This window comes from Botryllus schlosseri, chromosome 1 (assembly GCF_051294905.1).
Source record: "Botryllus schlosseri isolate E-star chromosome 1, Bs_hap1, whole genome shotgun sequence".
NCBI lineage: Eukaryota > Metazoa > Chordata > Ascidiacea > Stolidobranchia > Styelidae > Botryllus > Botryllus schlosseri.
In genome coordinates, this window is record NC_137236.1 from 13081216 (window position 1) to 13109028 (window position 27813).

At 39.8% G+C, this 27813-nt stretch overlaps 1 protein-coding gene across 1 annotated transcript; it reads left to right on the forward strand.

The window, feature by feature from the left end:
• Positions 1-16333: 16333 nt before the first annotated feature.
• Positions 16334-27371, forward strand: LOC145442310 (uncharacterized). The gene is made up of 7 exons (XM_080320207.1): positions 16334-16777; positions 16854-17014; positions 17138-17165; positions 20679-20789; positions 24334-24417; positions 25640-25739; positions 26689-27371. Exons 2-7 carry the CDS (start codon positions 16859-16861, stop codon positions 26936-26938), a joined length of 729 nt encoding a protein of 242 aa, XP_080176333.1. The 5' UTR covers positions 16334-16777; positions 16854-16858; the 3' UTR covers positions 26939-27371.
• Positions 27372-27813: the final 442 nt, after the last annotated feature.

A 27813-nucleotide genomic window follows, 5' to 3' on the forward strand; every position in this document is an offset into this window, starting at 1 on the left:
AATACTGTAACGGAGTCAAAATCAGGGCTTTGGAGCCGGAGCCGGAGCACGGAGCCGGAGCACGGAGCCGGAGCCCCGGAGCCGTGCATTTTAACCGGAGCTGGAGCCGGAGCCGGAGCTCTACATAAAATTCAGCCGGAGCCGGAGCTGGAGCCCGTTATTTGAGGAGTAGCTCCGGCTCCGACGTATTTCATATTATGCTATTTATTATGTATGCAACAACCACATCTGCTGATTATCATAATTGAACAGCAGGCCTGAATTTTAATGCTGTGCACAGCAATGGCATAGAGTAAAGTTGTGCGTTCTGGTGCAACTATGATGTTATCGACAATTGACAAGTATTAATTATGACGTCACAAACCGGCACGGCGGCCCCTATGTCTTCGTTGCTACATCGGATGTTACTGACGGTTAACAGACTCTAGATTACTAACTAACCTATTGGTAGATTAGTAATCTATATAGACCAGGAATGGCCAACCTTTTCGGCTAAAGGGGCACATGCAATTGACGAACGAGTGCACGGTCCACTAGCCGCGCCAAGCGGGTAAAATTTTCACAAAGTTTATAAATACGCTAGGTCAATAATATTATTACTTGAGTATATTTCGGGTCTACTGTATACCGCCCGCTCGGCTCAGTTTGCAAGGACACGACTATTCGGCGTCTGGCCATATCGATATCGAAGGTCTCCGATAATATGCGACGATGATTTTGTGCCTACATTTCACCGTCGACGATCTTTATGCGAGCGCAAACGCGAAAAGACTTGCTCCCGTAATTGCGAATACAGTTTGACTCAATCGGGTAAATTAGGCGTTTTTTTCATTTTCAGTAGGGGGTAGGCTACCAAGCAAGAAATCGTGTGACAATTAAACACGCGAAGCGTGAAGAAAAAATTAACTACTACTTTAGTTTATTGTAATGTACGACGATTTACTGAAAATGTGACTGGACCATGGATCTGCCAATGCGTCGGAACTGATATTTTAGTCATCAACATCCCAAAAGTGTCGCAGCCAGACTTGTAATTTGTGGTTGGCATTGCAAGTTCACAATCTGAGCAATTCATTTTCGATAATATAATACGAAATTACCTCGCGGGCCACGCAAAACCGTGTCGCGGGCCACGTTTGACCACCCCTGATATAGAAAGGCCTATTCGATAATTCCAGAGCCGGAGCCGGAGCTGGAGCCGGAGCAGTGGTAATTATGTGGCTCCGGAGCTGGAGCCGGAGCTAATGTTTGATAGAAGAAAGCTCCGGAGCCGGAGCTGGAGCAGTTTAAATTTACAGCTGCTCCAAAGCCCTGGTCAAAATGCCAGTAAATGAAAACACGGATTTGTTTTGGGTCTGTACCAACTTGATAATGTCGCAGCACGGTAAGATCTTGATAATCATCATGGAAAACACGTCAAAATACTTCCTTCAAGTGTTTGTACAAAGATTTCGTCATTTTAGGATAACAATTCTATGCTAGGGTTACCATATTTCAGCAACCTGAATTCCGGACACTCTTTAGCGCCCACTGGTTGATTTGAAAATGAGTTTTGACGTCACACAGGCAAAGCTTTTCTCATAGACCAGAGGTGATCACGAGACCGTTCAGGAGTATGTGGCTGTGTGTTGTGTATCCAGGATCGAAAGCACATGTTTTCAGCCCCCTCCCGCCCAAATAAACAAAGATTTTGAGCCCACACTATTGGGTAATCTATGCAACTTGCCGGTGCGCACCCCGGAGCTTTATTAAAATCCCACATCTAGTGATTTCCAACCTTTTATGGTCGCGACTCTATCTCCAGTTTGAGAGTGTTCCGTGGCCCAGATCAATATTTGACGAGCTGATTACCAAAAGAAGGCGGCACCTTTGCCCAGACTTACTCACGGGCTATTTTGGAAGCTGATTACGTTCGACATATTCGCAAACCCCAGAGTAAAGGCGAACGACCCCACGTTTGGAACCACTATCTTTGAATAAAGCATATAAACCAGGGGCGGGCAACATACGGCCCGCGAAGGGATTTTGTCCGGCCCGCGGACAGTTTTCCGTCCCACATGATAATGTGGCCCGCGGCCCCAGTGTTCCGAGATTCCCCACTATTTGCGTAAACGTCCAATTTAGGTGACCGTGTGTAATACAGTCAAATTTAGGTGACTGTATTACACATGTATGTGCAGCTAGCGATGGTGGTGCTCAAGTTAGTCGAAGCGAGAGACTTGCATTATCGGCATTTCCGCTGTACTCAACCTTAATGTCATTTGTGTTAATCATGGTGTTTGTCGACTTCGATGGTCATTTACACTAGGCCGATATTTCTTATTTTTGGTTTTGTAACCGTTGACTTGTAGCACGGCTAACTTCTAGGCTTTTGTTAGACATCGCTTATGCCAGGGGTCGCCAATTCGAGACGGGTCGCGGGCCACTTTCAAATTTCGTAGAGGCTGCGGACGGCAAGAATTCAATAGAGAGATAAAAGAGGCCACACAGTTGAACAACCAGGCTATATCTCGTCACCAACAAAACCAGGGGTGGCCAACCTGCAGCCGCAGAAGGAAATCTGTGTGCATTTGAACAATAATTCGATTAGTATGTATTGGCGGCCGTCGACATGCAATTCGAATTTACAAATTGAGTCTCAAATTTTTCAGAGATCCTGGTTAATCTTGAAATTCAATGCGACTTCGTTCATCGATTTTGATATAGTGGCGCCTTTTGTAATCATAGCTCCACGGTACAGACGTGAACAGCAGAGGAAAATGCCATGTAGGTACTCCTCACTATACGGACAATCTTGATGGTAAGTCAAGAAATAACAGCATGCAACAAAGTGACTAATCACAATTGGCCCACCCGAAGATGCATCATCATTTAGGCCTATAACTTGTCCAAAATTTTCGAAAAGCACACCCTCCACCAAATCTACAGGTAAATCCGATCACATGGGATGAGAAATAATATAAAAAAGACTATTATTTATGACGCAATTTATAGGTGAATCTGAAAATATTTTCGCGCTTCGCGCGATTATGTACGACGCCATGACCAGTGACCAGTGACCACTCGCGAAGTTGGTGTGTATAGTAAGCCTATGTGATTAAATAGATAGTTATTCCGGAGTTCACCGGAAACGAACATAGACACTTTTACATATGGGTATTTGGCGTCCAGATAATTCGTTACGACTATGTCCTGGAATGCGGCCGTATAGGCCTCATGAGTAGTGGAAATGCGCCCGTGAATGGCAAAAATGTTGACCACCCATGTACTAAACCCTAATGAATTGATATCTTGGTAAATTTGAGGTAGCGGGCTTATCGAACGCCTTGAAATCCTAATTAAGGAGGGTGGTAGTCTCAATATTAAAATCAATAAATGTGATAGTAAATCGCGCGCAGCGGGAAGAAAAATATCATGCATCAGCATAAATATTCCCCAAAAAATATTGTTTTTATGCTGATTTACGAAAAAGTTATGAGCCTACGTCAAGTCTTCAAAATTCCGGACATTTTGCATATTTTAGAAATTCATAAAACTCGGTATATCAGTGAACTACACGGGCGTTTTCTGATATTCGTCCTCTAATGTAGACAAAATCCAATATCATATCATATCATCTCATTCAAATAGTAATAATGTCAGTGCACCAGGCCCCTTTAACTGTGCCGGTGAATGTTAGTAAATCGGCATTGCTACATACAATGCCAGTGCAGAGAGGTAGCAAGCGTTACTCCAAAACACCGGCGAAGGTTGCGAGCTAGAGCAAAATTTTATTTGTCTTGGGCATTAAATTCGAAAGAAGACAAACTAAATATGTAGCGTTAGGTCAAAATTTGTCAAAATTGTTTACAAAGTCAAACATTTTTTGACCTCTGCATTTCGTTTGTATCGTATATTTTGCGCTGTCGGTGAACTTATCATTTCATATTTTACAGCTTGTAGCCTACTTTATAGGCCTACCGTTGTAAACGGACCATCGTCTGCTCATTGTGAATCATAAATGGTCAAATGAAACAAATAGTGACATGGTTTTATGGTCAACGCACCGCAATATCCTAGCTGAAGCAAGACTGCTTGGACATTGCATGGTTCTTATATCAAGAAGCGCAAGCTGAAAAATTGTGATATAGACAACATTGTCAGAATGAAGCAACACGGTTTGTCACCAGCAGTGTGCACACAACTTGAGTGTTGTCAGCCAACAAATGCTGCTATTGAACGTTCTTTCTCCGTTCTTGGCAAGCTACGTAGTAAGGACAGACACTTTCTACCCGAGAATGTAGGAAAGGATCTTTCGTTGTACTACAACAAATTTTGATTATTTCCACCAGAATACGTAATGTAACTACTGGAATTCTTCATAGGGCCAGATTTCGTTAAAATACTAGTTTTTCATGTAAAAATTTGTCAGTTTTTGAGCCAAAAACGTTTTTTCATGCCAATCTACTTTGTAAGGACAGACAGTTCCAACCAGAAATGAAGATAAGTAGTACAATTTTAACATTACATGCGAAAACACATAATTTGCATACGTGAGGTCGAAATTTGGTCAAATTTCAGATTTTTCAGGTCAATAAAGGTCAAAATTTAGATTTTTTAGGTCAAAATCTTCCGTTTTTTAGGTCACAAAAAATTGCCTTCATGATGAGTAATGGTGACCCCAGAAAATGTTAAGTCGTCACTATGCTACCTGTTGCCGCACTGATGGTATACGGTGCTAACTGTGAATACTCATTTTTGAAGTCAAATTGTCTTTAATTAATTGAAAACCGACTGTCGAAAACATACCTGATGACCTTTGTCGTGATATAATCCATTTAATTATTGGGTGATGCGCAAATAGCCTCACAGCAAGTGTAGAGAGCTCACTCTTTTCTTTTTAGGCGATGCATCAAACAACAAGGTTTTGCAGAAGACAAGCAAAACGAGATTTACGGAATGAAAGGGACCATAAACAGTAGCTACGATGATCCAAATCCAACTGCTGACGATTCTGCAAGCGACGGTAATCCATACTCGGTGGAAAGTACGCATACGTTCGCGCAACAGTTTATGGACATCGATGCAGCCAATAAAATTATGAAAGAAAACATTATTTAGATGAAACTGTGAATTGTCCATTGCAACTTTAACTTTTCGTATTTTAAAATTCTATCAGCATTTTGTAGCATGCCTTTGGTGGCAATCGATCCCAACGTGACCTAGATAGCCTACATAGCTTCAGCGAGAGTCCAATGCTACATTTCATGTAATTTATTAGCTGCAATCCGAATACGGTGGCTTTATAAAGAAAATGCTGGCTGCAACCAATTTTTAGCAACATATTTATATCCCATTGCCTCCTAAATATTATGATCATATCTACTTAATTGGTTTTTATGATGAAAACGTAGACCATCACTGAATCAAATGGAATATCCTACGTTTACGCATTTCTGGCATTTGATTCACCAAATGATTAAGTCGGGCCTACAGCAATACCACATGCTGTTGCATGTCGACGATGTCATCATCAATCAAGGTCAGGACCTACGTGTCGATTCCATGATTATGAGTAGTTCAGATTGGGTATTCGGATAAAATAGTATGTGAATATCCCTTCCATTTTTCAGCTTCTCAAATAAATGTTTGTGATTCGACCGAGACGACATCTCACCATCAATCGCAAAATGTAATCTGATTTGATGTAATACGACTTTTATATCGAAAAGAACGTGGTCTCTCACATTCACGAACTGGCATTAAATTTCTGCATTTTAATATTTGCAATGTGATGTCTCTGGAATATAAAAGTATGTGCTACATATCTCCGATATCGATTTAAAGCTTTTATACATGATGGGCTTGAAAATTTCGGCAGTTGTCATAGGTGTGGTTGTGGTGATCATAATTGACCCTAATAGCATCGCAAGAGTGAGGTAATGGGGGCCGCCGAGTCAAGAGTCCCACCTTCCAGACATTCATAACTATAACCTTTTGCAATATATATATATATATACGAAGAGCTTCTTGGAGGTACAGAACTTCAATGAACAATTAAAAGTATATTCATATTGAAATGAACCCTGATGAGTGTTAGCCGAAAATAGTCGAGTTCATTCATATTTATGTTGCTGAATTCCATCACTTTACTAGTGCTAGAATAATCGCTGCATTGTGATGGTGAATGATAGAAACTGCAACTAATGACCAGGCATTGTGGAATATTTCCGTGCAGCTTCAGTATTGCCATTAAGACAGGAAACGGCTTCCACTTTCGCATCTTATTACGGGTCAGGTTGCGCTGCCAGATTTGAGCACGTCTGTGTGTTATTGTCAGAGTGAACTTGAGGAAGCAATAAGTAATATTATTTCTTTTAGGATCAAATCACGACTGTACATACATATATTCGCTCTGCGTTTGCAAATGCAGCGTGAACATTTGAGCTATGAAATGATACCTTTATGCGTTTCGGGAATTCGCGACTCACCGGAGAACGATGATACGTCCGAACGTGCAATTTGCCATCATAGTATATTGGCGTAAAAGATTCGATAAACTTATGAATACATGTCCCTATTAGTGGGCGATACGGCTGAATGAGCATCTTATATAGAAGGCGGCTAAAAGGTTTTATTTATATTTGCTGTGATTTATAATACAAATATGCCATCTTGCAGTAACGGACTTAGCAGTGACCAGATTAAGTCTACACGTGAGAGTCAGGGATATCAAGGCCAGGATTGGTGCTGCTTTCAGTCACTGCACTTTATATGTTGTAACCTCTCAGTTAGTTGGTTTGTAAGGACGTGCCCTTTGTCAGCGGTTTCAAACCTTTTTCGACACATCGCACCCCTATCAAGATCAACACGTATTTATCGCCCCCGGCATAATTTTTCGATCCGATAAAGAGGACATATTAACGGGAAATTTATACAGCTAACCCTGATCGCTGGTAAATTGACTGAAAACAGCTTTCGCGGGATCCCTCCAAATCCTGATATCTGAGATTATTTTGTGGCGAGTTGACTTTTTTTGTTAGTCAACTTCAGTTCCACAATAGCCCGTTTTTTTCGGGTGCATTTTATGCCGTTATCCGGTGGCCTGGTAATGAAATGTACCCGACTTGACGTTCCAACATTTTTTCCCCCAATTCTCTTCTTGGTATGCCCCCCCCAATTATCTCGAATTATTATATACGCCTCCTATTTCTATCGCATCCTGGGGAGGGGGAATCGCCCACGGTTGGAACCACTGAATTAGATACTCTCGGTACTTGATGGATACTTGAGTAAATTATTGATCGTTGGTAGTCAAGTAGCAAGTTGAGAAGATGAGATAACGATCTCAAAACGAAATGGAAGTCGAAGTATAAAATGAAGCTTTGATAGTACCATAGTAAATAGCATCAATGGGTAGTGTCGGTCGAAATGTGGCATACCTCCAGCAATTATTCGAAGGTGAATAGAAATGAAATCACAGGCTGCATCGTTGCCGCAAAGGCAAAATGGTGAATATCTCTTCAAATGGGTGCAGGTTTCGAGCATGTATTCAATTACTTGGTACAGGGGGTATTTTGCAAAGTTTGTATATAAATTTATTATAGAAAAAATTGCTACCTACTTTGAAAATATTCACTGTAAAATAGTATGTGATTTTTCCTAACAAATGTTGGGCAGTATATGCAGAAACATCTAAAAAGATTGACGGATTGTGTAATTAGGCAAAAACTACTTGAATACTATGAGAAAAATGTTATTGTTTACTGATCAGTTCTGATCGGAGTTAACACAGAATATCTATACTTATGCAGAATACGTAAATGGATTTTACTTTATATCAGCGCTATATACCATTGTTTCAATTTCGTGATTTTGGTTAGGGACGTTCAAAATTACTTCAATGATAGCACAAACGTCATATTTCATGGAAAATATTAATGGTAGGCTAGTGATAAACAGCTATAAATTGACTTTTCCTGTACATAAACACACTATATGCAGAAATTGGGTATGATTTTAATATTTTGAAGCGAATGTTGCAGCCGTTTTATTGTCTTGAGAATCCGCATCTTTGATTTAATATGAAATTATTAAAAAATTCATTTCCACAAATATAGGTGGTGGGGAATGTAATAATAACGCACAACGCTTCCAACGACAGCTTTTCGTGTAGGTTTTCAATGATCATATAACGTTCAACCTAGCTCTTTCTAAGTTATTTCGCGGTCATATCATAGCAGAAAATGGAGTTCGTGGCGAGGTTGTAAATCCTTATTTGGAACATATCGTCGCAGTGGAATCAAAGTATCTTATGTCCAGTTTTCAAATTTTGAAGCTCCCTTTTCCAAACTTGAAAAATATCGACTTTTCGAAGTTTTTTGTGTTTCTTTTCGTCATATCTTAGCCATGGTTATATCTGTCTCAGTGTATCAAAGTTAATCGGGGCCAATATATGGCTGAAATAAGATGAAAACTTCACTCAAAGTTAATTTTCCCAAAATTCGTAAAATGGACATAAGATACTTTGATTCCACTGCGACGATATATTAAAATTAATATGAATTTGCACAGTAGTATATTTCATCTCTGTCGACCACATTAATGACGTGAGTCTTGAAGTTTTACCAATAATAAATTGAAACTGTCTCGTGCTTTCCCTAATTTAAAGAAAAAATACAAATTAGGTTATCTTTCATTTCACTAATTTAGAGGTTTCGCGGACCCCATGAAAACGCTTCGCGGACTTCCGTTGAGAACCACTAAAACAGACGTTCTACTTTTCTAAAGTATAAATTGAATTGTATTTGCGCCTATAAGCGTGCTCAACAGAATTCTTGAGCTAGTTTGGTGATAGTCTTTCTATCGTAACTCATAATCGGACAGTGTGTTAGTGCATGCCTTCTTGCTGTAGGCTACGAAAGACAAGATACCGATTGGATGCACACTTTTTCCTTTGCAATCGTCTATAGTTCTTGTGGCGTGCTTGATGCACTCGTTTTCCTGAATTATCAGCATAATGTGATTTGTCAGTGGTCAATTCTATATGAGCAGTGCGCATTGTACACGGAAATGACTTTTGTTGTGAAATATTGATGCATCATGAGACTGCACAATTCCGAATTTATTCGATTCGTTTGAACGGGCAATCTTCTATACTCAAACAAATTGGTCGCTGGTGGGACTCTTATAGGGAGCAATAATATCGAATTATAAACTGTTGGGCATTTGGTACACAGTAGATTTATATTGACAAAATCGCGGCAAGCACCCGGTATTGGAATTACTTCTAGCTCATAATCGCTACTTTAAATGAAAATTGGACGTGACGTGATATATTTTCACGGCATATACACACCGATATAATCCAATAATGTTTTGCGAACGTTAATCGGGCAATGCAGCGAGTCTGCCAATATGGCTGTTTTAATCTGCAAACAATTGCCGCGATGCGAGCTGCTCAACGCGAAGTCAGAAACCCATTTTCTTGGCCGTAAGAGACAATTACTGATTGGTCTCGTGGTTTCGTGTTTGTAATCATAATTCTGTCTGCTTGCTTGAAATCTTCAGTTGCCGCGTATTGCGTACATGCCAGTGCTTGATATATTTCGTTACTCACGCGGCGCATTATGCGTGAATTAAATTGATGCGACACAAAATTCGCAGTGACGTGCATTCCAATTTTATTTGATGCATTTAAATGGGAACATTCTATATTCCAATAAATCGATCACCGTCGGACTGACTGAAGACGCAGTTCTACTTTTGAATGATTGTAGGCTTATGTTTTAAGATTCCATTTATCAACCCGACTGTATGGCTTGATTTTAATGAGTACAGGACCGGTGTTAAAACGTCATAGGAGTGGTTTAAAGCTCAGCGGTATGTAGTAAAGTGCGTTCTAGTGCGACCATGACGTCACCGACATGGAATGATTATGACGTAGCAAGAATCTGCCACCTCGTACAGATATAAATGTTGGCGCCTACTCCTATACTATATTAATAACCACAGAAGTGGTCAGTAACGAAGTACTTTTGCTTTTGTGAAGTACTCAAGTAGTGTTTCGCTATTTTGGTACTTACTCAAGTAGATCTAAGTTTCCGCTACTTCAACCTCGTAATATTTTGTGATCTACGTACTTCTTTCCGCTATTTACAGTTTGTAAAATAGAAGTAGTTAGATCCTTAAATTAGAAAGATAGCCTTAGAAATTTTGTGGCTGTTTTCACGTTGTATCAACATTTAATTTTCATTAAAGTTAAGTAAGGCCCAGAGTTTTCGTTGCACTTCGCGCACAGTAGGCTAATAAGACTACACGAATGTAACGGTAAATACAATTTAGGTGGCGGGTTTGAGTGGTTCCTTTCACAACGCAATGTTGCCCGCGTGAAATATTTCATCACACTAAATACGACTCGTCATAACGATTGAAACTATCATTTCGCAATCTAGCATTTACCTGTCATATCGTAATCTAGCAGCCCATAGCGTGTCCCAATCTGGAAAAGAGGATTGTGACTTTTTCTCAACTTTACACCTGTTTTAGCAGACCACGGTTGAACCTTTCGGGACAAAAAACATCGAATATATTTAACGGTTTTTAGAAGTAATATTGATATTTCTCTTTCAAATCCCTGGATCATCACTCGCTGTCAGTTCCATAAACAAACTATTGGGCCCATTTATCTTCACGGGTGCTCGTGTGCATACGAGTGAAAAAATCAAGCAATATTCTCCATCGTATTAACTCATTTTCTAATTGAAAGCAGTGGATTAACTTGGTATAAATGCTGATCGGTGACTGTTTTGATATTAGGTAATGAGTTATATTTATTTGCCGTTATAGTTCGAAACAATTTTAAACATGGCACATTTTAACTCCATTTAAAACCCCTGTTCACGTTTTTTCATTAGCACAGGGGTGCCCAACAATTCTGCTATTCGATTACTAATATCAGTGGTTCTTAACCTTTTTCTTCCAGCGCCCCCTTTCAAAAATTATCGTGCTCCAGCGCCCCCCCAACTTCATATTGTAAGGAATGTAATAAAGACAATGAGTTAGAGGGGGGCCGTAACAGCACTTCGTCAACCCCCCTAAAAATGATTGCCTTGCGCACCCATAGCGTGATAAACTGAACCTCTGAGGGCTTCGCCCCCACGAACTCCATATCGTGATTTCGATGGTCAGCAAAGTTTGTGTGGCCTGGTCGCCCTAAGTACCAAAATTTTGTATAATGCATGAATGAATAGGTGGTAATTACATATATAAGTCGCTATAAACTTTTTATCCTCTCAGCCCACTTAATCAGATTTACCAGTAGCACTGAGTGAGCTGTTGTATAGGAAAATAAAGGTCACGTAATTAGTAATTAAACATATTCGTTACCAGGGCCGTAGCAGTACTTCGTCAGCCCCCTCCAAACAAAAAACGTTGGTCCAGGACCCTCGTCGGGTGATAAACAAAACTTCCGGGGGACTTCACTCCAAAAGCCCACTTACGCTGTCCGCTATTTCATGATAGCCTATTATGTTTCTACATTGGGTGTTCATTTACGTATTCTCGCCAAGTAGCGCAAGGCGCAAAAAATTTCATCTATTAATGATTAAATTGGTCAATATCATCGGGAATTGCATGTAAATTGAGATCAATTTTTATCCTCTCTCTGCTCACGTAAACACATTTACCGGTAGGGCTGAGTGAGGTGCAATGTTCCCTCTAATCTGCGCACGTGCGCAGTGCTGACACGGTCTCTGCGCACAGAAAATCTGCGTTGCAACAAATTCGAAGTTATTACCTTTTTTTAGTCGTTACGCACTGTTGTCCAAGGGTCAGCGCAGTGAGTTGTTGAGTGTTACGTGTTCACAGCCGCCGGTTGCCCACCAATGTCGAAAAGCAAAAACTAAACATGATAGAAGAATACCAGCGTGATTTCTTTTGGAATCACCTCACCAAAATTAGCCTAAATCAAGTGCAAAATCGAAGTTTTTTTTAATTAAAGAGTATTCTACGTATCATGAATGAAACTTGAATAGCTTGAGATTGTTGCTAATGTCGTCACTACGGTTGTCAAAGAACACCTCTCTACGGAATCAATTACACGTTTAACAGTAATTGTAATTGCAATTGTATTTCATATTTTTAGCATTGAGTAATTGAATTGTAATGTAATTGAACCGTGTAAGGGAGTAATTGAAATTGTAATTGATCTGAATTATTGTAATTCATCCAACTCTAATGTCAACCTTTTTATTTCATTTGAATGTTCATGATTCACAATGAGCAGACAATTGGCCGTCTACAACGCTAGGCCTATGAAGTAGGCTACAAACTGTAATATGTCAAATGATAAGTTCGCCGAAAGTGCAAAATCTACGATACAAACGAAATGCAGGTTCCAAAAAAAGTTTTAACTTTGTTAACAATTATGAAATTTTTTGATCTTTCGCTTCAATTTTGAACTAATTTTCACTTTTTTTACCATTACAAAAAAAATCGCCTTACTTATGATCTATGGGTTAGTACTACGTACCAGTGTTGGAGTGACTCGAGTCAAACTCGAGTCACCTTTTTCGTATGACTTGACTTAACTCAAGTCACTTTACTAAAATGACTTGACTTGACTCGACGTATCAAAAATGTGAATTGACTCGTGACTCGTATCAAAATTCACGAGTCAATTTCAAGACATCAAGTAATCGGTGTCGATAAAAATCACTGTATCTTGCATATGTTCGGATTGTTCGCGAAACGCTCGTGTAACCTTTGAAAGCGAACAATCGATCAATGATCGAGCGTTTCACTGATCCTCGATTGTTCTCTCATAAATAAATTGACCGCAAACGAAGTGATCGACGCTTACAACTTGAGTTGTCGTTAACTCTAGTAGTAGAGAAATAAAATAGAAAAATGTTTATTGCTGTTCTCTGTTCTTTTATCTTCACCAAACCTCTTGTTTTATTTAAATTGGATTCGAATATAGTTTAAATTGTCCTCAACGCATGCTCAAATTGTATCATATCTATTTGTAAATGGGCAATGTATTGTATCTTATCAACTCGTTTCTCTATTCTCTATTTTGGCTGGTAACTATAAACTGAGGTTATGCAATTACTTGCGTCGTTTAAAAGTACTACGTATATGTGAGCGATGCAGCGCCTTCTTGCGTATATATTTAACTCTATATTCGCTCATCGGTTTGGAATCAATGACCACTCAATCTGTATTTCAGACAGCTAGCAAATTGCATTGACGTAATCATGACTCATACTTCGAAAAGGCAACTTGACTTGAAATGTGACTTGACTCATGATTTGACTTGAATTAACTCGACTTGACTCGAGTCACCTCCAAAAATCGAGTGACTTGACTTGACTCGAGTCAAAATGTGCAATGACTCGAAATGAATCGTGACTCGAAGGTAGTGACTTGTTCCCAACACTGCTACGTACCAATACTGTACTTGGTCGTTAGCCAGGCCCATCGTTTAGTGACCTTGCCAATTAGTCTCTTCCCTCGATCTATAGCAGTGATTCTTAACCTTTTTTCTTCCAGCGCCCCCTTTCAAAAATTATCGTGCTCCAGCGCCCCCTACCCCACAACTTCATATTGTAAGGAATGTAATAAAGACAATGAGTAAGAGGGAGGGCCGTAGCAGCACTTCGTTAACCCCCCTAAAACGATTGCCTTGCGCACCCATAGCGTGATAAACCGAACTTCTGAGGGCTTCGCCCTCACGAACCCCATATCGTGATTTTGATGGTCAGCAAAGTTTGTGTGGCCTGGTCGCCCTAGGTACCAAAATTTTCCATAATGCATGAATGAATAGGTGGTAATTACATATATAAGTCGCTATAAACTTTTTATGCTGTCCGCCCACGTAATCAGATTTACCAGTAGCACTGAGTGAGCTGTTGTATAGGAAAATAAAGGGCACGTAATTACTAATTAAACATATTCGGGCGTGCCCGCAGGTACAATTATTCGTTACCAGGGCCATAACAGCACTTCGTCAGCCCCCCCCCAAACAAAAAACGTTGGTCCTGGGCCCCAATCGGGTGATAAACCAAACTTCCGGGGGACTTCACTCCCAGACCCCCATTAGGCTGTCCGCTATTTGCTGATAGCCTATTAGGTATCTACATTGGGTGTCCATTTACTGAGGCAGCTTTTCTCGCCTATTCGCGCGAAGTGCGAAAAATTTCACTAATTATTGATTGAATTGGTCAATATCATCGGGAATTGCATGTAAATTGAGATCAATTTTTATCCTCTCTCTGCTCACGTAAACACATTTACTGGTAGAGCTGAGTGAGGTGCAATGTTCCCTCTAAGCTGCGCACGTGCGCAGTGCTGACACGGTCTCTGCACACAGAAAATCTACGTTGCGCACAACAAATCCGGAGATATTACCTTTTTGTCCAAGGGTCAGCGCAGTGAGTTGCTGCGAGTGTGCGCAGACTCATCAAAACTTAAAGCGAACATTGTGAGGTTTCTTGGAAACTGTAGGGCCCGTTACTAATAATTAAACATATTCGGGCGGGCGAACCCGTTGGTATGACTTCGTTGCATGATGTTATTTCGTGACCCCCTGTCTGCAATATCAAAAAATATAGAATCGCTCAACGGGGATATCGCCCAACAGGAATATCCCTGTCGCCCAATCATACTAAACTAAAAGACGCACACGATTTCAGATTGGTATTTCTTCACTGACATATAATTTTTCCCTGCCAGATGGAATTCGTCTTCTGGGGTTCAGATTGCCAAGACAGGAACATTCGCTGTCAGTCATTTAGGCACCCATGGACAATTAAACCTATATGTATTTTGAAGGCTATATGTAACGAAGTTTTCGGTGTTAATTTGCTCTGAATACTCATTAAGGATATGTCCTATCACCACATCATCTACTGCGAAGCCATTTTTCTCCAGCGCCCCCCATACCGCCCCCCTGAGCCCAGCGCCCCCCATATCGCCCCCTGAGCGTTTCCGCCCCTCTTCAAGATCGCCAGCGCCCCCTGGGGGGCGCTGGGGGCAAGGTTAAGAACCACTGATCTATAGCCTATAATAGTGGTCCGCGATCCACGAAGCATTATCAGCGGGTCCGGGGAGCCTCTAAATTTACAAAATGATTGATGACCGTATTTGTATTGTATTTTCAAAATACAGAAATTCCGAGGCAGTTTCGCTTCATTGCTGCTACAATTTCATGACTCACATCAACCGAATGACCGTTTGAGAGGAAAAATCCCACTTTTCATGGTCATTTTACTTGCCAAATTGGCTATAGCCCACTAATACAAATATTTGCTGATTGGAGATGTTTTGTTTGGCTTTGTGGAACAAATAAAAAAGTCGGAATAGTAAGGTCAATCAGGGTGATACAAATGCTTTCCGAAATTCATTTTCCTGTGATATATATAAATCTTTACTCTAGTCTAGAATAAATTCGAGATGAGCTGCTAGATAGAAGTGACTATTGGATAGACGTCATATTTTTAACAAAAATTATGTGTCTCAAATTCGGCGGCATGTATGTTGCGATCAAACTCAAAGGGATCGTCGGAAGCGTTGCCCATTATTATACTATTCGCCATCACTTATTTTTGTGGAATTAAATTTTCTGCACTCGTTCATATCTAATCGAAGACACGAATTTCCAAGACACGGTAACGAATTTCAAGAAATGCAGCTGAAGAATTTGCCACCGTCTACCCAATTTCCACATAAATAGCGCGAGGTGTTCGTCAAGAATATTCATTCCGTTGCTGTTTGTCACTAGCCTACAATTAATATTCGCAAAACACAGATGACGGCTTCACTGTAATTGAGCTATTTTTGAAGTAAAACTTTGAACTCGGTATGCTGGGGTCTTTGACGGTTATCAAGAGTTCTGCGAGGACAAAAAAGGTTGAGAACCACTGGTCCAAAATTATTGTCACCATACAAATATGCTTATTTAGCATATCTGTCATGACTAGGGCGTTTTCCTTTGTTAAAATACGTAAACATTTTGTCAAAGTTGTAGCGTTAGGTCAAAAAATTGTCAAAATTATTTAAAAAGTCAAATTTCTTTTGCAACTTGCATTTCCGTTGTATCGGTAATGTTTGCACTGTCAGCGAACTTATCATTTGACATTTCACAGCTTGTAGCCAATTTTTAGGCCTACCGTTATAGACAGCCCCTTGTCTTCTCATATTGAATCATGAACGGCCAATTGAAACAAATATAGACTGACATGGTGTTAAGCTGAACTGAATGAGGACTGTGTGGACATTGGTTCATTTATCAAGAAGCATTATATACCGATATAAGCATTAGACATAGCCTACTTTGAATTTGGGCCTTGAGTTCGTGTCACAATCTGGTATCTTTATTACTTCTATAGAAGTGATGACGGTACTATAATGCAATGCAACAACATTATGTCTTATAGTTTTTTTTCTGGCTGCTTATGCTTGGCCGTGAATAGTGTCAGATCGAATATATTCGGGTTAATATAAAATATGAATAGCGTATTTATTAATATAGTTACCAGAAAAGAAATAACCGTTCTACCAATCTGCAGTATACGTCTCACGGAGACAATGAAAAAGGCATCCAGTTTGTGCAACGTATTGTTTCTCATTTGTTAAGTATCATTCGAAATAATGATAACACTAGAATAGAAAGTTGGGGCAACGTTAATGGAAATAGAAATGATCTTGGGATCAGATCTCCAAACTATAAAAGGCGTGGACGAAACCACACATCCACATCGAACATAATCATTCGTCGCATATTGACCGATACAAGGTAAGTATATAAATAAACGTCCTTGGTTTTATACATTGACGTTCTTTTGTTTTAAATTATCTCAATTGTTATTCAGCCAACATGCAGATAAAAACTGTCCTCATCAGTCTCGTAATCGTCGGACTTGCCATGGCGACAGACGCATTCCGTGTGCATCGACGCAGGCGCAATGTTGCTCGTACACGCTCCGAAGACCGTGATGTAACGAACCGGGACATGCATGAATATACGACCCAGGTAAGATTCTGTTAATTTCTGTTGCAGTCTACCACACGATACTACATTCAAAAGAACCAGTAAAACAGCAAGCTTTCTTTCGTCAAGTACTTTAGCGAAATACTAACGTGTTTATTATTGCAGAACATGGGCTTCGACGAATCTTTCGACAGTGAGTAATTTGCTTCGGGATGGGCATGTTCAATCGTCCATGCAAGATTTCTTCGAAATATTCATACATCAGTCGCTCCACGTTACCCACATTAGGCGCTCACTCGGTCACCCATAGATATATTTGCTTTTTAATGTTCATTGCTGAGTTCTGAGAGTAAAGCTAAATGCGTGGCGAATATGAGAGTTGGTGATCGTAAGGCTCACGTTCACGTTCTGTGTGTGAACCTCATAAAGGTAGAGGTTCACGTTCACAAACGAGCCTTTGTAGGTTCTACACCAGTGGCGGGCAACTTCTTCGGTCGGCGGGACGGATAAGAGAAAATGAAGTACTTGGCGAGCCGGATAGCACAAAGAGAGAGAGAGAGAGAGAGACACAGAGACACAGAGATTTCGTCAACCGATGACGCTACAATGAATAGGACACATATAAATATGTAGTATTTAATAAAAGAAATAACATTGGTTTAGCGGTATTGAGTATGGTACTGGCGATATTATCAGGACAATCGTCAAATCAGCCATAACCAGAACAGAATATACACATTATTAGCGTATTTATCCACCTATACATATATATAGCTTAAGCGTAAGCTTATATTCCCTTGCCAATCCCCGTCGAAATTGTTGGCAAAGCGACGGAATATATTGATTTTATGAGATTATTATATCATTTGATTGCACCGTAGTTTATACATTATGTGACGTTTAAAAAGTCAGTATGTACTTCAGCATTGTGGCCCGAGTCGTCGCTAAGTATCGTGTAGGTACAATAATATATCACTTCACTGAAATGTAGGGTTGGCATAAAGGGAAGCGAGTGGCGCAGTTGGTTAAACGCCAGCGTCAAGTCACCAATGGTAGTGGTTCGAATCCCGGTTCGAATTCGGGTTCGGACAAACTTCTATGTGTCGGAGGTCTCTCTGGGCTCCTCGTCGCCGACCTACCCAAGATAGCGTAATGGTGGAGAATGCCCGGCTTCTTGATCGGTATGTAGTGGATTCAATCTTGGTCGGGTCACATCAAAGTCTTGGAAAGTAACACTGATATTCATGGTATCCCTGCTTACGCTCAGCATACACGGAACAGTATAGAGAAGTGGTGCGAGACGTAGAAAGCGCCTTACAAATCCATTTCTGCACATCTATTGTTCAGCGCAGGGGCCAGCCTTTTCCGGTCACGGGCCACCTGAGATTAACGACGTATTATATGGGTCACTTGAATGTTGATAGGCTCTCAGTCCTCCCATAGCAGCAAACCGGATTACGTTACGGTAAAAAAGATACTCATATTACTACGCATCAAAATCGATAACAATCATGGTAAGCTAGGGAAGCGCGAGATTAGTTCTATGGTAATGAATGAATTCGGTCAATAATAATGTCAATTGCATACATTGCGGGTCGCCTCTGTACACTGCTGGGCTCATTTGGCATGGACTACATTATTCGCCGCTCGAACATATTAATATCGAAGATTTCGGTGAACTGAACATGCGTATATCATTTTATGGAAATGTTTCATCGCCGAAGATCTTCCTCTGAGTGAAGAAGCAGAGTCGCTTTTTGAACGGCACGTTATCTCCTCTGATAATTGCGAATATATTTCGTCTCATATCAGGATTTCTAATTTTTAATATTCTTGAAGGAATAGCAATAACCTATACACCGAGCATTTGAGTGACAATAAATCGCGTTAAGTCCTAAGAATACTATGAAGTAAAATATTACTTCCACGAAATATTCTACCACATGGTCATACACAAACCTCTACGAAAAATGCGGCTTGTTCCTGGCAACACAAATGCGTTGGATTCAGAATTGATATTTTAGTCATCAACATCCCAAATTTCGCATCAGGCTTATCAAACTTTGGTTGGCCTTGTAAGTTCACAATTAATTGTCAGGATTATTCAATTTCTGATGTTTTAAGTAATTTATAGAATTACCTCGCGGGCAAATCAAAACCTTCATGCGGCCCACATTTATCCCGTGCGCCACTGGTTGGCCTCCCCTGGCCCAGCGACGTGTGCACGTTATGAACTTATAGCATGCATATGTATATATCGTGTATATGTCTGTCATGAGTCGGTGGAACTGCCTCAAACCCATCGACGACAAAAATAAACAACGTCCTCCTGTTGCTCATTGGTCGCTATGTCGGTAGTTAGAGTAATGGCAGATTCCTACCTTCGAAGAAAGAGGTGTCGATCCATGGCATGTTCCGGAATATCGAAGTGTGGGATATTTTCATTTCGGCCAATTTTCCCCACCGCCTTTACAGATCCCTAATTCAGTAACGAATGCTAAGGGCAAGGACAAAGCACTCGAAAACAGCTTAGATCTAGATAGCACACTGGCACACCGGTCATCGGACCGATGTGGATGTTGGTGGATACGAGACCGCCCTTGGTCGATTTAGCATCCATCGGTCTTGTGTCATCACCTTGTCTTGAGAGGATCAAAATAATAGAACCAACAATCATACTACAGCATCCGGAATACTACTCAGAATTAAGCGTTTGTTTGGTGTGGACGGCAACCAACTTTATTTATTTTTTCCACGGTATTCCTAAATAGTTCAATCGGCATCCCGGTTGAGAACTAATGGTAAAAGGTACGTGCGCAATATCAATTAACAGCATTCAAATGGAACGCGCAAAGTTAACAGGGTATACCTGTGGATAATAATACCAGCTGATATATGAATATATATATGGTAAATTGATGTTAGCGGGGCTGATAATGAATATGCAACGAAACAATTTTTCGTAGTAATTCGCGGACGGTATGTTAAATGGGGAGCGATCAATCATCAGCCTCGAAATTTGCATCGTAATCGTGTTTTGCATTGTGACGCCACAATTCTGTCTAGCAAAACGAGAGTGAAGCTAAGAAGAAAGAGACTGACAGCGCTGTTGCGTCACAATGCCAATATCGATCACAATGCAAATTTCGAGGCTGATTTTGGGAGTTCCAGGACCATGAGGAAAATAAAGTTTATATTTTCGTAATCAGTACAGCAGCAGCTTTCCATCGATACCCGTTTTATCGAATTTTGCTTCCGGCTGGCCGGTCAAGATTGGCCGTAAAGTTGCCTTTGGTCAAATGATAGTATGATGTAACCCAAATGCAGTAAGCCGATCAGTCTCGCTGTGTCCACACCATATAGGATATTATGGTGTCGCTGAAGCTCATCTGTATGTCTTGAATATAAATGAAGTTATGACGACGAATCTCTTTTCTACCAAATACACATTGCTCTTACGTGCCTCCGACGTACGGATCGATGCGCATATACGTTCCTTCGTACTGCATTAGTACTTATTTCAGCCGGTCAAACATATTTGGAATAAAATGTTGTGCGATATCTTTCTAAGGTAGGGTATGTTTTCGTGTGTACCCCCTCTTCGGTGTGAATATACATTCTTTTTTCGCTAAGAGTGTCTTCTGGCATGTAGTTCAGTATATATATAAACCAACGGGTAAATATTGAAAGAGGAATACGTGTTCAGATTCAACATCCTTAAATACATCAAGAAGTGAAGAAATATCAACAGCAGCGCCAATGCTACCATCGAATTATTCTTGGATTACCTCACCAGGATACCATCATCACATCAAAAGTAAGGGGTTATTCGTAGTATGTGAGGAGACGTAGTATCGCTTGATTTTTGACAAGATTAACAATTTCTTATATCCTGATTTCAGATCTGTAACGTAGTCTCATAGCCCAAGCTCGAGATCTTTGAGTCTGAACCAGACGCCAATATTCGGGATATATTTCAGTTAAAATTCGATTCTGAACTAGTACTCGATTCCCACATACAGATCATAATCTATACACATCGATGGAAACGCATCATCAATTTGAACCTAATGTCTCAGTTATACTGTTGAAATTATAATTGTTAAAACGTAAAACAATCAAGTAATAAAAATGCATCCTTGAAGATTATAAGAAGATTACTTGGATTTCATCGGATGTGGGAATCTGTTCAATAGTCCTAACGGTTACTGGAGATTAGCTGGTTTGTCCTGACTCATTTTCCAATCATTCACCTAAAATTGTACTTTCCATGTTCATGTACTATAATCACAGGTATCTGCAAATAAAGTAAAATGATATGTAGGAGTACCATTATGTTACCGGTTGGTCTGGTCACATGACCAGACCAGTTACTCTAACATCCCGCCGTTACTAATTGTATGATTCAATAGCCAACTAGGTGAGCAATTATAAGGTGTATAAGAACCAGTCGATAAGCTGCACCTCGACTGCGCTGTGCGTACGGTCTGAGATTACTCACAATTGAACATCATGTTCATCTTATTTTTAATTTTTTTCCGTATTTTCAATTTTTCTTGAACGCTCATCTCGTTCTCAAAATCGATCAGGTAACCGCCGCCATCTCTAAAAGAATCTGTTGGTGAAATTCCTTGCATGCCGCGACAATTATTAGCAGAGGTGGTCAAAGAAGTCAGCATTGCTACTCAAGTAGAAGTTGAATTACCATCGAAAATTTCTTCTCAATTTCATGTAGAAATATCAATTTCATTTACATGCAAAATCTACTTCGCATGGAAGTAGTAAATGATAGGTAGGAAATGTAGTCGAGCAAGTCGATTCCAAAAGTAAATTTGGTCACACTTAGCCGGATGTGACTATTTTCTTTAATTGAATGATGCATCTTGGGTAACCAGCAAGACCAAACTGCTATAATAACATTACAAATGGCACAATATCCGCAACTGTATTGATTTATCGTGATTCCGAGGCTATCTCGCAAAACTAATTTCCCCTTTCAGTAAAAATAAAAAGCATATCTGCTTCCTCACTGAGCACCTCCGACTATGACTAATAATTTATTGAAAATTGGATATATAATGTTTTCAGTATAGGTCATTAGATCGGCGACTAATCGGATCCTTTCCTTGATTTAATATTGCCTGAAAATTTAGAGTACCTCACAGAGCGAAGCATATCGAAGTCCCTCAACTGTATACGTTGAAACAGGGGTCACCAACCTTTTTGAAACCAATGGCTACTTCTTGGGTACTGATTAATACGACGGGCTACCAGTTACTCTCGTTGTTCATCCGTGCGCAGTTAGATATTTTAACTTGTAGACATTCAAAGCACTGGGCAGGGTTTCCGCCCCTTTCCAAGAACATATAACTCTCACTTAACGAGACGTTGAGTTGCCGCCAATCTCCCTGTCAAGACACGGTAATATTAAATGGATTCCAGGTATGTCTCTGCGTTGGCGCAGATGAGCAACACCACGATAGAAAACTGCGTTCATATTAGTGATGAGTGGATGTTGATTTTTGAGAATCAGAACCCGTCCGACAGGTTGCATGTCTGTAAAACTATCCGTCCGACTCCAACGAATCTCATCCAAATATCCGACTATCCGAAAATGTCGTCTGAGAGTTGTCAAAATCCGTAGAAAATAACGTTATCACAGAATATCAATTATAAAACTGAACTGAGATACTTTTCTGCACTAGAAGATCACTAATTGGAATAATAAAAAAAGCGTTGTTGGACTTTTTAATATTGGAAGATTAACGCAAGGAACGTTACTACTTTGAAGTAAGTGTGCGAATGAAACTTGCATCTCGGATCGAAAGCAAGGAAAAAGGGCGGATTATGAGGCAATGAACATATAAAACAACCAAACATTGATCCATATTACTCACTTAATATCAAAATTAATACAAACCAATTGTTACCATGGAATTTTGACAATTATAAGAGGGTCAACATTCGATTTACACAATCCGCATTTTGCCCAGAACTGTTGGAAGGCGGGAAAGCTTGTTCAATTGCAACTTGCTAAATGTGATGTTTATATTAAGTTTCATAATTCAGATCAACTTTCGGGGCACAATGCTTATATTCGACAAACAAATAATGTCCATATTCATATTGCTGTACCACAAAAGTGCAGTAGTCTAAATTTCCTCCCCAGTAGCAGCAGAAAAGTAATTGCATCGCTGACTTGTTTATTGGGAGAGATGAAACTAATTTTCAACTGTGCAGTGTCCTTGACCTTTCGGATGTGGTTTCTAAGGTGTCTTGGGCCACTTGAAAACTTGCGTTGTTTCAATTTTGGCTGCTTCGTAAAGCACTGCTTCTAGTCGCTTTCGAGGTAAATTCTGCGGCACCACTCTTATTTCTACCTGAGTAGCTTCTCGACTACTTTAATTTACCAGGATAGCATGGTGGGGTTCCGCATGACTTAGAAATCCTTACTCGGCTATTTCTGCACCTTCATTGTCCAGCCGCATATGCTCATCATGCACTCATGGTATGCACATGCACATGCACGGATCGTCGGTACGTCATATTTTTAGTAGGTGTATATGCCGCGGAAACATTAGTGACAAAATAAACAGCGTCCTATGTCCTAAGTCAGGGGCCACCAACATGTGTTTCGCGCGCCGCATGCGGTCCACGACATGATTTGAGATTTCTGTAGAATGCTTAGAAAAGCATTTTGAAATGCTGAAATTGATTACAGTTTCAACATGTTGTTTTTGTTTCAAAATAAGCTATTCTGTTGTGCCCTACATCACTATTCCTCACTAACCGAAACGGCTTTAGCGATGGCAACTATTGACAACGACATTCCATTGAAGGAAAATCAGCTGATATTAATGCCCTGCCTTGACCATCGCCATCGCCTTGACGTGCAATGGCCCAAACACTGATGCGTAGAAAACGGCTTATTTTAGGAGCTTTACGTTGAGTTGGTATTTCATCTAGTTACGTCTCTCGCTAGCCGCAATATTGATTCCATCTTCACGGGAAAGTTTTGCCAGATATCGTGCACAAATCATGATTTTTGTTGTATTTGTATTCCCTTGATGATCCCCTTTGTATTTCCTTATGTAGTAATAATATGCTCATCACCTATGTAAGATAACACTGCGTTGTATCAACATAAAGCTTTAAATCGTGGTTGCTAAGCTGTGTAGCCTATTTTATATTGATATTGAATTTTTGCGGCCCGCGACCGCTACCAAATTTGAAAAGTGGACCGCGACCCTTTTTGAGTTCACGACCCCTGTCCTAAGTCTTATATCCTATTGAGCACCTCTTGCCAATAACAGAACTATCAAGCACTGCTTGATATATTCTCGCCATATATACTGACGCAGGTATAGAGTCTACCAAGTTAATCGTGACAGAAACAGACGGGAGGTATGTTCCGAACAGCGCAGCGGACACCGAGGCCTCATTTAGTGAGTATTCCATCAACGTGATGGCATCGTTGAGCTCGGTGGCATCAATTTCACATAAAATTCTAGATACTTTCAGGCAAACTCAAAGAGGGTTTCTAAAAATGGATACAAATAATTTGCTAAAGAACGCACCCCCAGTAGTCCCTAATCTAAAAACGTCCTAAAAACGTGAATACGTCCTTTTCTTGACATCAAAACCGAAGGTAATCAATCATTCATGTTTGTGTATATGATTTTTCAATTCCGTAATCCCGCAAATATAACATTAAGTTATTAGTCTGGAGATTTTTTTGACATGTCAAAGAGTCAAAATTTTGTCAAAATTGTAGCGTTAGGTCAATAAATTGTCGGAATTGTTCACGAAGTAATTATTTTTTGCAACCTGCATTTCGTTTGTATCGTAGATGTTGGCACTGTCGGTGAACATTTGACATTTTACAGCTTGTAACCTACTTTACAGGCCAACCGTTGTGAACGGCCCATTGTCTGCTCATTGTGAATCATAAACGGTCAAATGAAACAATTGTGGTTGACATGGTATTGTGCACAACGTACCTCAACATCCTAATCCTAACTGTAGCATTGGTTCTTCTACCGAGAAGCGCATGATGAAAAATTCTGATATAGGGAACATTGTCAGAATGAAAAAACTTTGTGTCAACAGCAGTGTACGCATAACTTCAGTATTGCCAACCAACAACTGCCGCTGTTGAATGTTCTTTCTCCATTCTTGACAAGCTACTAGGTAAGGACAGACACTTTTTACCCGAGATTCAAGGAAACTATTGTTCGTTTTACTACAGCAAATCCTAATTATATCTACCACAATGCGTGACATAAATGCTGGAATTCTTCATAGGTCCAGATTTTGTTAAAATATAGCTTTTTCATGTAAAAATATGTTAGTTTTAAAGTGAAAAAGTTTTTTTCAGGCCACAGTATACTTCGCAAGGACAGACAGATCTAACCAGAAATGAAGATGGGTAGTACAATTCTAAAATTATGTGCGAAAACACCTAATTTACATACACGAGGTCAAAATTTGTCAAAATGAAATTTTTCGAGGTCACAAAATGTCAAAATTTTAATATTTCAGTCCGCTTAACGCCTGTCTAAGTGTCTTTACTGGATGTGTTTTTATTCCGCTAATATGACTGCGTTGACAAAAATAAAATTACATCGAGTTCGTTTTGATCGGCTATCGACACGAATTTTTATTCAGATTCTGGATCAGCGCTACGTTACGAAGTCATAGTCGGTATTGTGGCATGCGTACTCCTGGCGATTCTTGCATTGGTGGCTCTCATACTTTTGTACAGAAAGTAAGTGGACTCTTTTGTGAACTTTAGTATCAGCAATTTTCGACTTAGTGCATACGCATATCAGTTTTCCATGTCTCAGTAGCGTTATAAAATCTCAATAAAGTCTCAGTCACAAGAAGAGAACCATGATTTCTATCTGACCTGCATTCAAAGTTTTACTGATCCCTTTCTCTCCATGCACACCCCCTGGATATAATGGTTGAATTATCACTGTAAACTGAAGGGAATCAGTCATTATTATCAGCCGCCATTATGATTTACATACAATAAGGTTATGTCCTAAATACTAGAAAGCATCACAGTTAAATTTTTCCTCAAATAATGACCTATACATTTTAAGGGGCGATTATTCTAAAGAGCTGTACTAGATATAACACCTTGGCCAAAAATAGACCAAAGTTCAGACATGTAAATACAAAATGTTTGACAGGGGTAATAATTTTGCCACATGCGATCAACTGCAAAACCTTCAATATCTGAGCTTCTATCGTTAAATTGCCGCGCCCAAAAATTATTGTTCAGATGTAAAAAGACTCAATTGTAATTACAGACTAGTTTCCGTCGAAGTTTAGCACATTTTGGTTAGTTTCCATCAGCAGCTCCGTCAAATTAGATATTAGGGTTATTGCATTGTCATATCAAAAAGAAGACACAACATCACTGAAGTCTTCAAATCTCTATTCGGTACCCCCGCAAATAAAATATTTGTTTGCCATGTATATTCTCTGACTTCATAAACATTGATATTAGATACCGTAAGTATCAGGAAAGTAGTAATGTCCTCTTACATTAGCGAACATGCGAAGTCTTTGGAATTATTGGCTGTTGCCCTCTTTCAAGTAGGAATTATCAAGTGATTCATATCAAAATCAGAACGAATTAGTCATCGTGAGTTCACACGATCTTCAGTATAGTGGTCATAGGGTAATAACCTGTAAAATATTTTTAGAAGGGTCAAGAAGCAGGAAGTAATCGCGGAAAACAAGGAAAATGTTCTTTACGAAGTGGACGCATCGTTCGTAGTCACGAAGAATGATACGGCCTTGTTCAAAAATAACGGGACGTATGTCACCGATGATGACACTGCGAATCCCGTGAATCTGAGCTCCTGCGATCACACATTTTCGTCGGCAGAACAAACCGATGGCGGTACAGCCGCACATGTAATGAAAGAAAACATTATTTACGGGACTCGTTGAATTGCATAATATAATTTCTATTCCTGTGTGATGTCAAGTTATACTCGGACGCCGTCTGTTAAAACATATCATCGGTCAGACAGCATACTGTTTCCAAAAAAGGTTGGTCAAATTTGAACACAAGGAGTATTTACACATATCGTCGATACATTCTCCTACTCCTACTATCTATGCAATTTTGAATTTGAGAATAGCGCCTCTAAAGGTTTCAGGAACGCCAGGAAAATTATGTAAAGACCTTTTGGTTTACCTGTGTTTTGTAGCTAGATATACAACCAGGGGGTATTTTTCCTGGAATTGTGGTGTAGTGGTAGGTTATAATTTGTTGTTAGTGTATCTGTTAACATTTAATACTATGATGCAATCGAACGAATAAATTAATTACATACCCCTCAGCTACATGCAAAAAATAATATGCCGCCTCCAGACACACACACTGTTAATCGTACACTCTAAATTCGAATGCGTGCGGAGGAACGCAAAATTACACGCCAAATCCGTTTTTTTTTAAACTACCACACAACGTGCTGGAGCCGATGTGTGTCTGGCTATCCTGTGTTTAGTGGTGGTGTGTTCATGCTGACTTGCGCAGAGCTCGAAATTAATACCAGCCATCCATGAATTTTTACTCAGCTTAGGCTCAAAAAAGATTTTATTGCAACGAAAGATGAATACAGAACATTCATTTGCAGACGAAAATGTGTGAATTTCTAGCTTGCACAATTGAAAAATTTAAGCTTTTCCAAATAGAAATAAGAAGTACAGCTACAAAGTTGTCATAAATTAGATTCTAATTAGAGCAAAGAAACGTTTCACTAATTGGTGCAGAATTAGAATTATAGCAACACAGTTGTTTTCGCAAATTAGATTCTAAT

Coding starts and splice junctions, on each gene's coding strand:
- LOC145442310 (XM_080320207.1), top strand. CDS start 16,859: ATGCAGATAAAAACTGTCCTCATCAGTCTCGTAATCGTCGGACTTGCC. Junction 24,418..25,639: donor GGACACCGAGGCCTCATTTA/GTGAGTATTCCA, acceptor ATTTTTATTCAG/ATTCTGGATCAGCGCTACGT. Junction 25,740..26,688: donor CTCATACTTTTGTACAGAAA/GTAAGTGGACTC, acceptor AAATATTTTTAG/AAGGGTCAAGAAGCAGGAAG.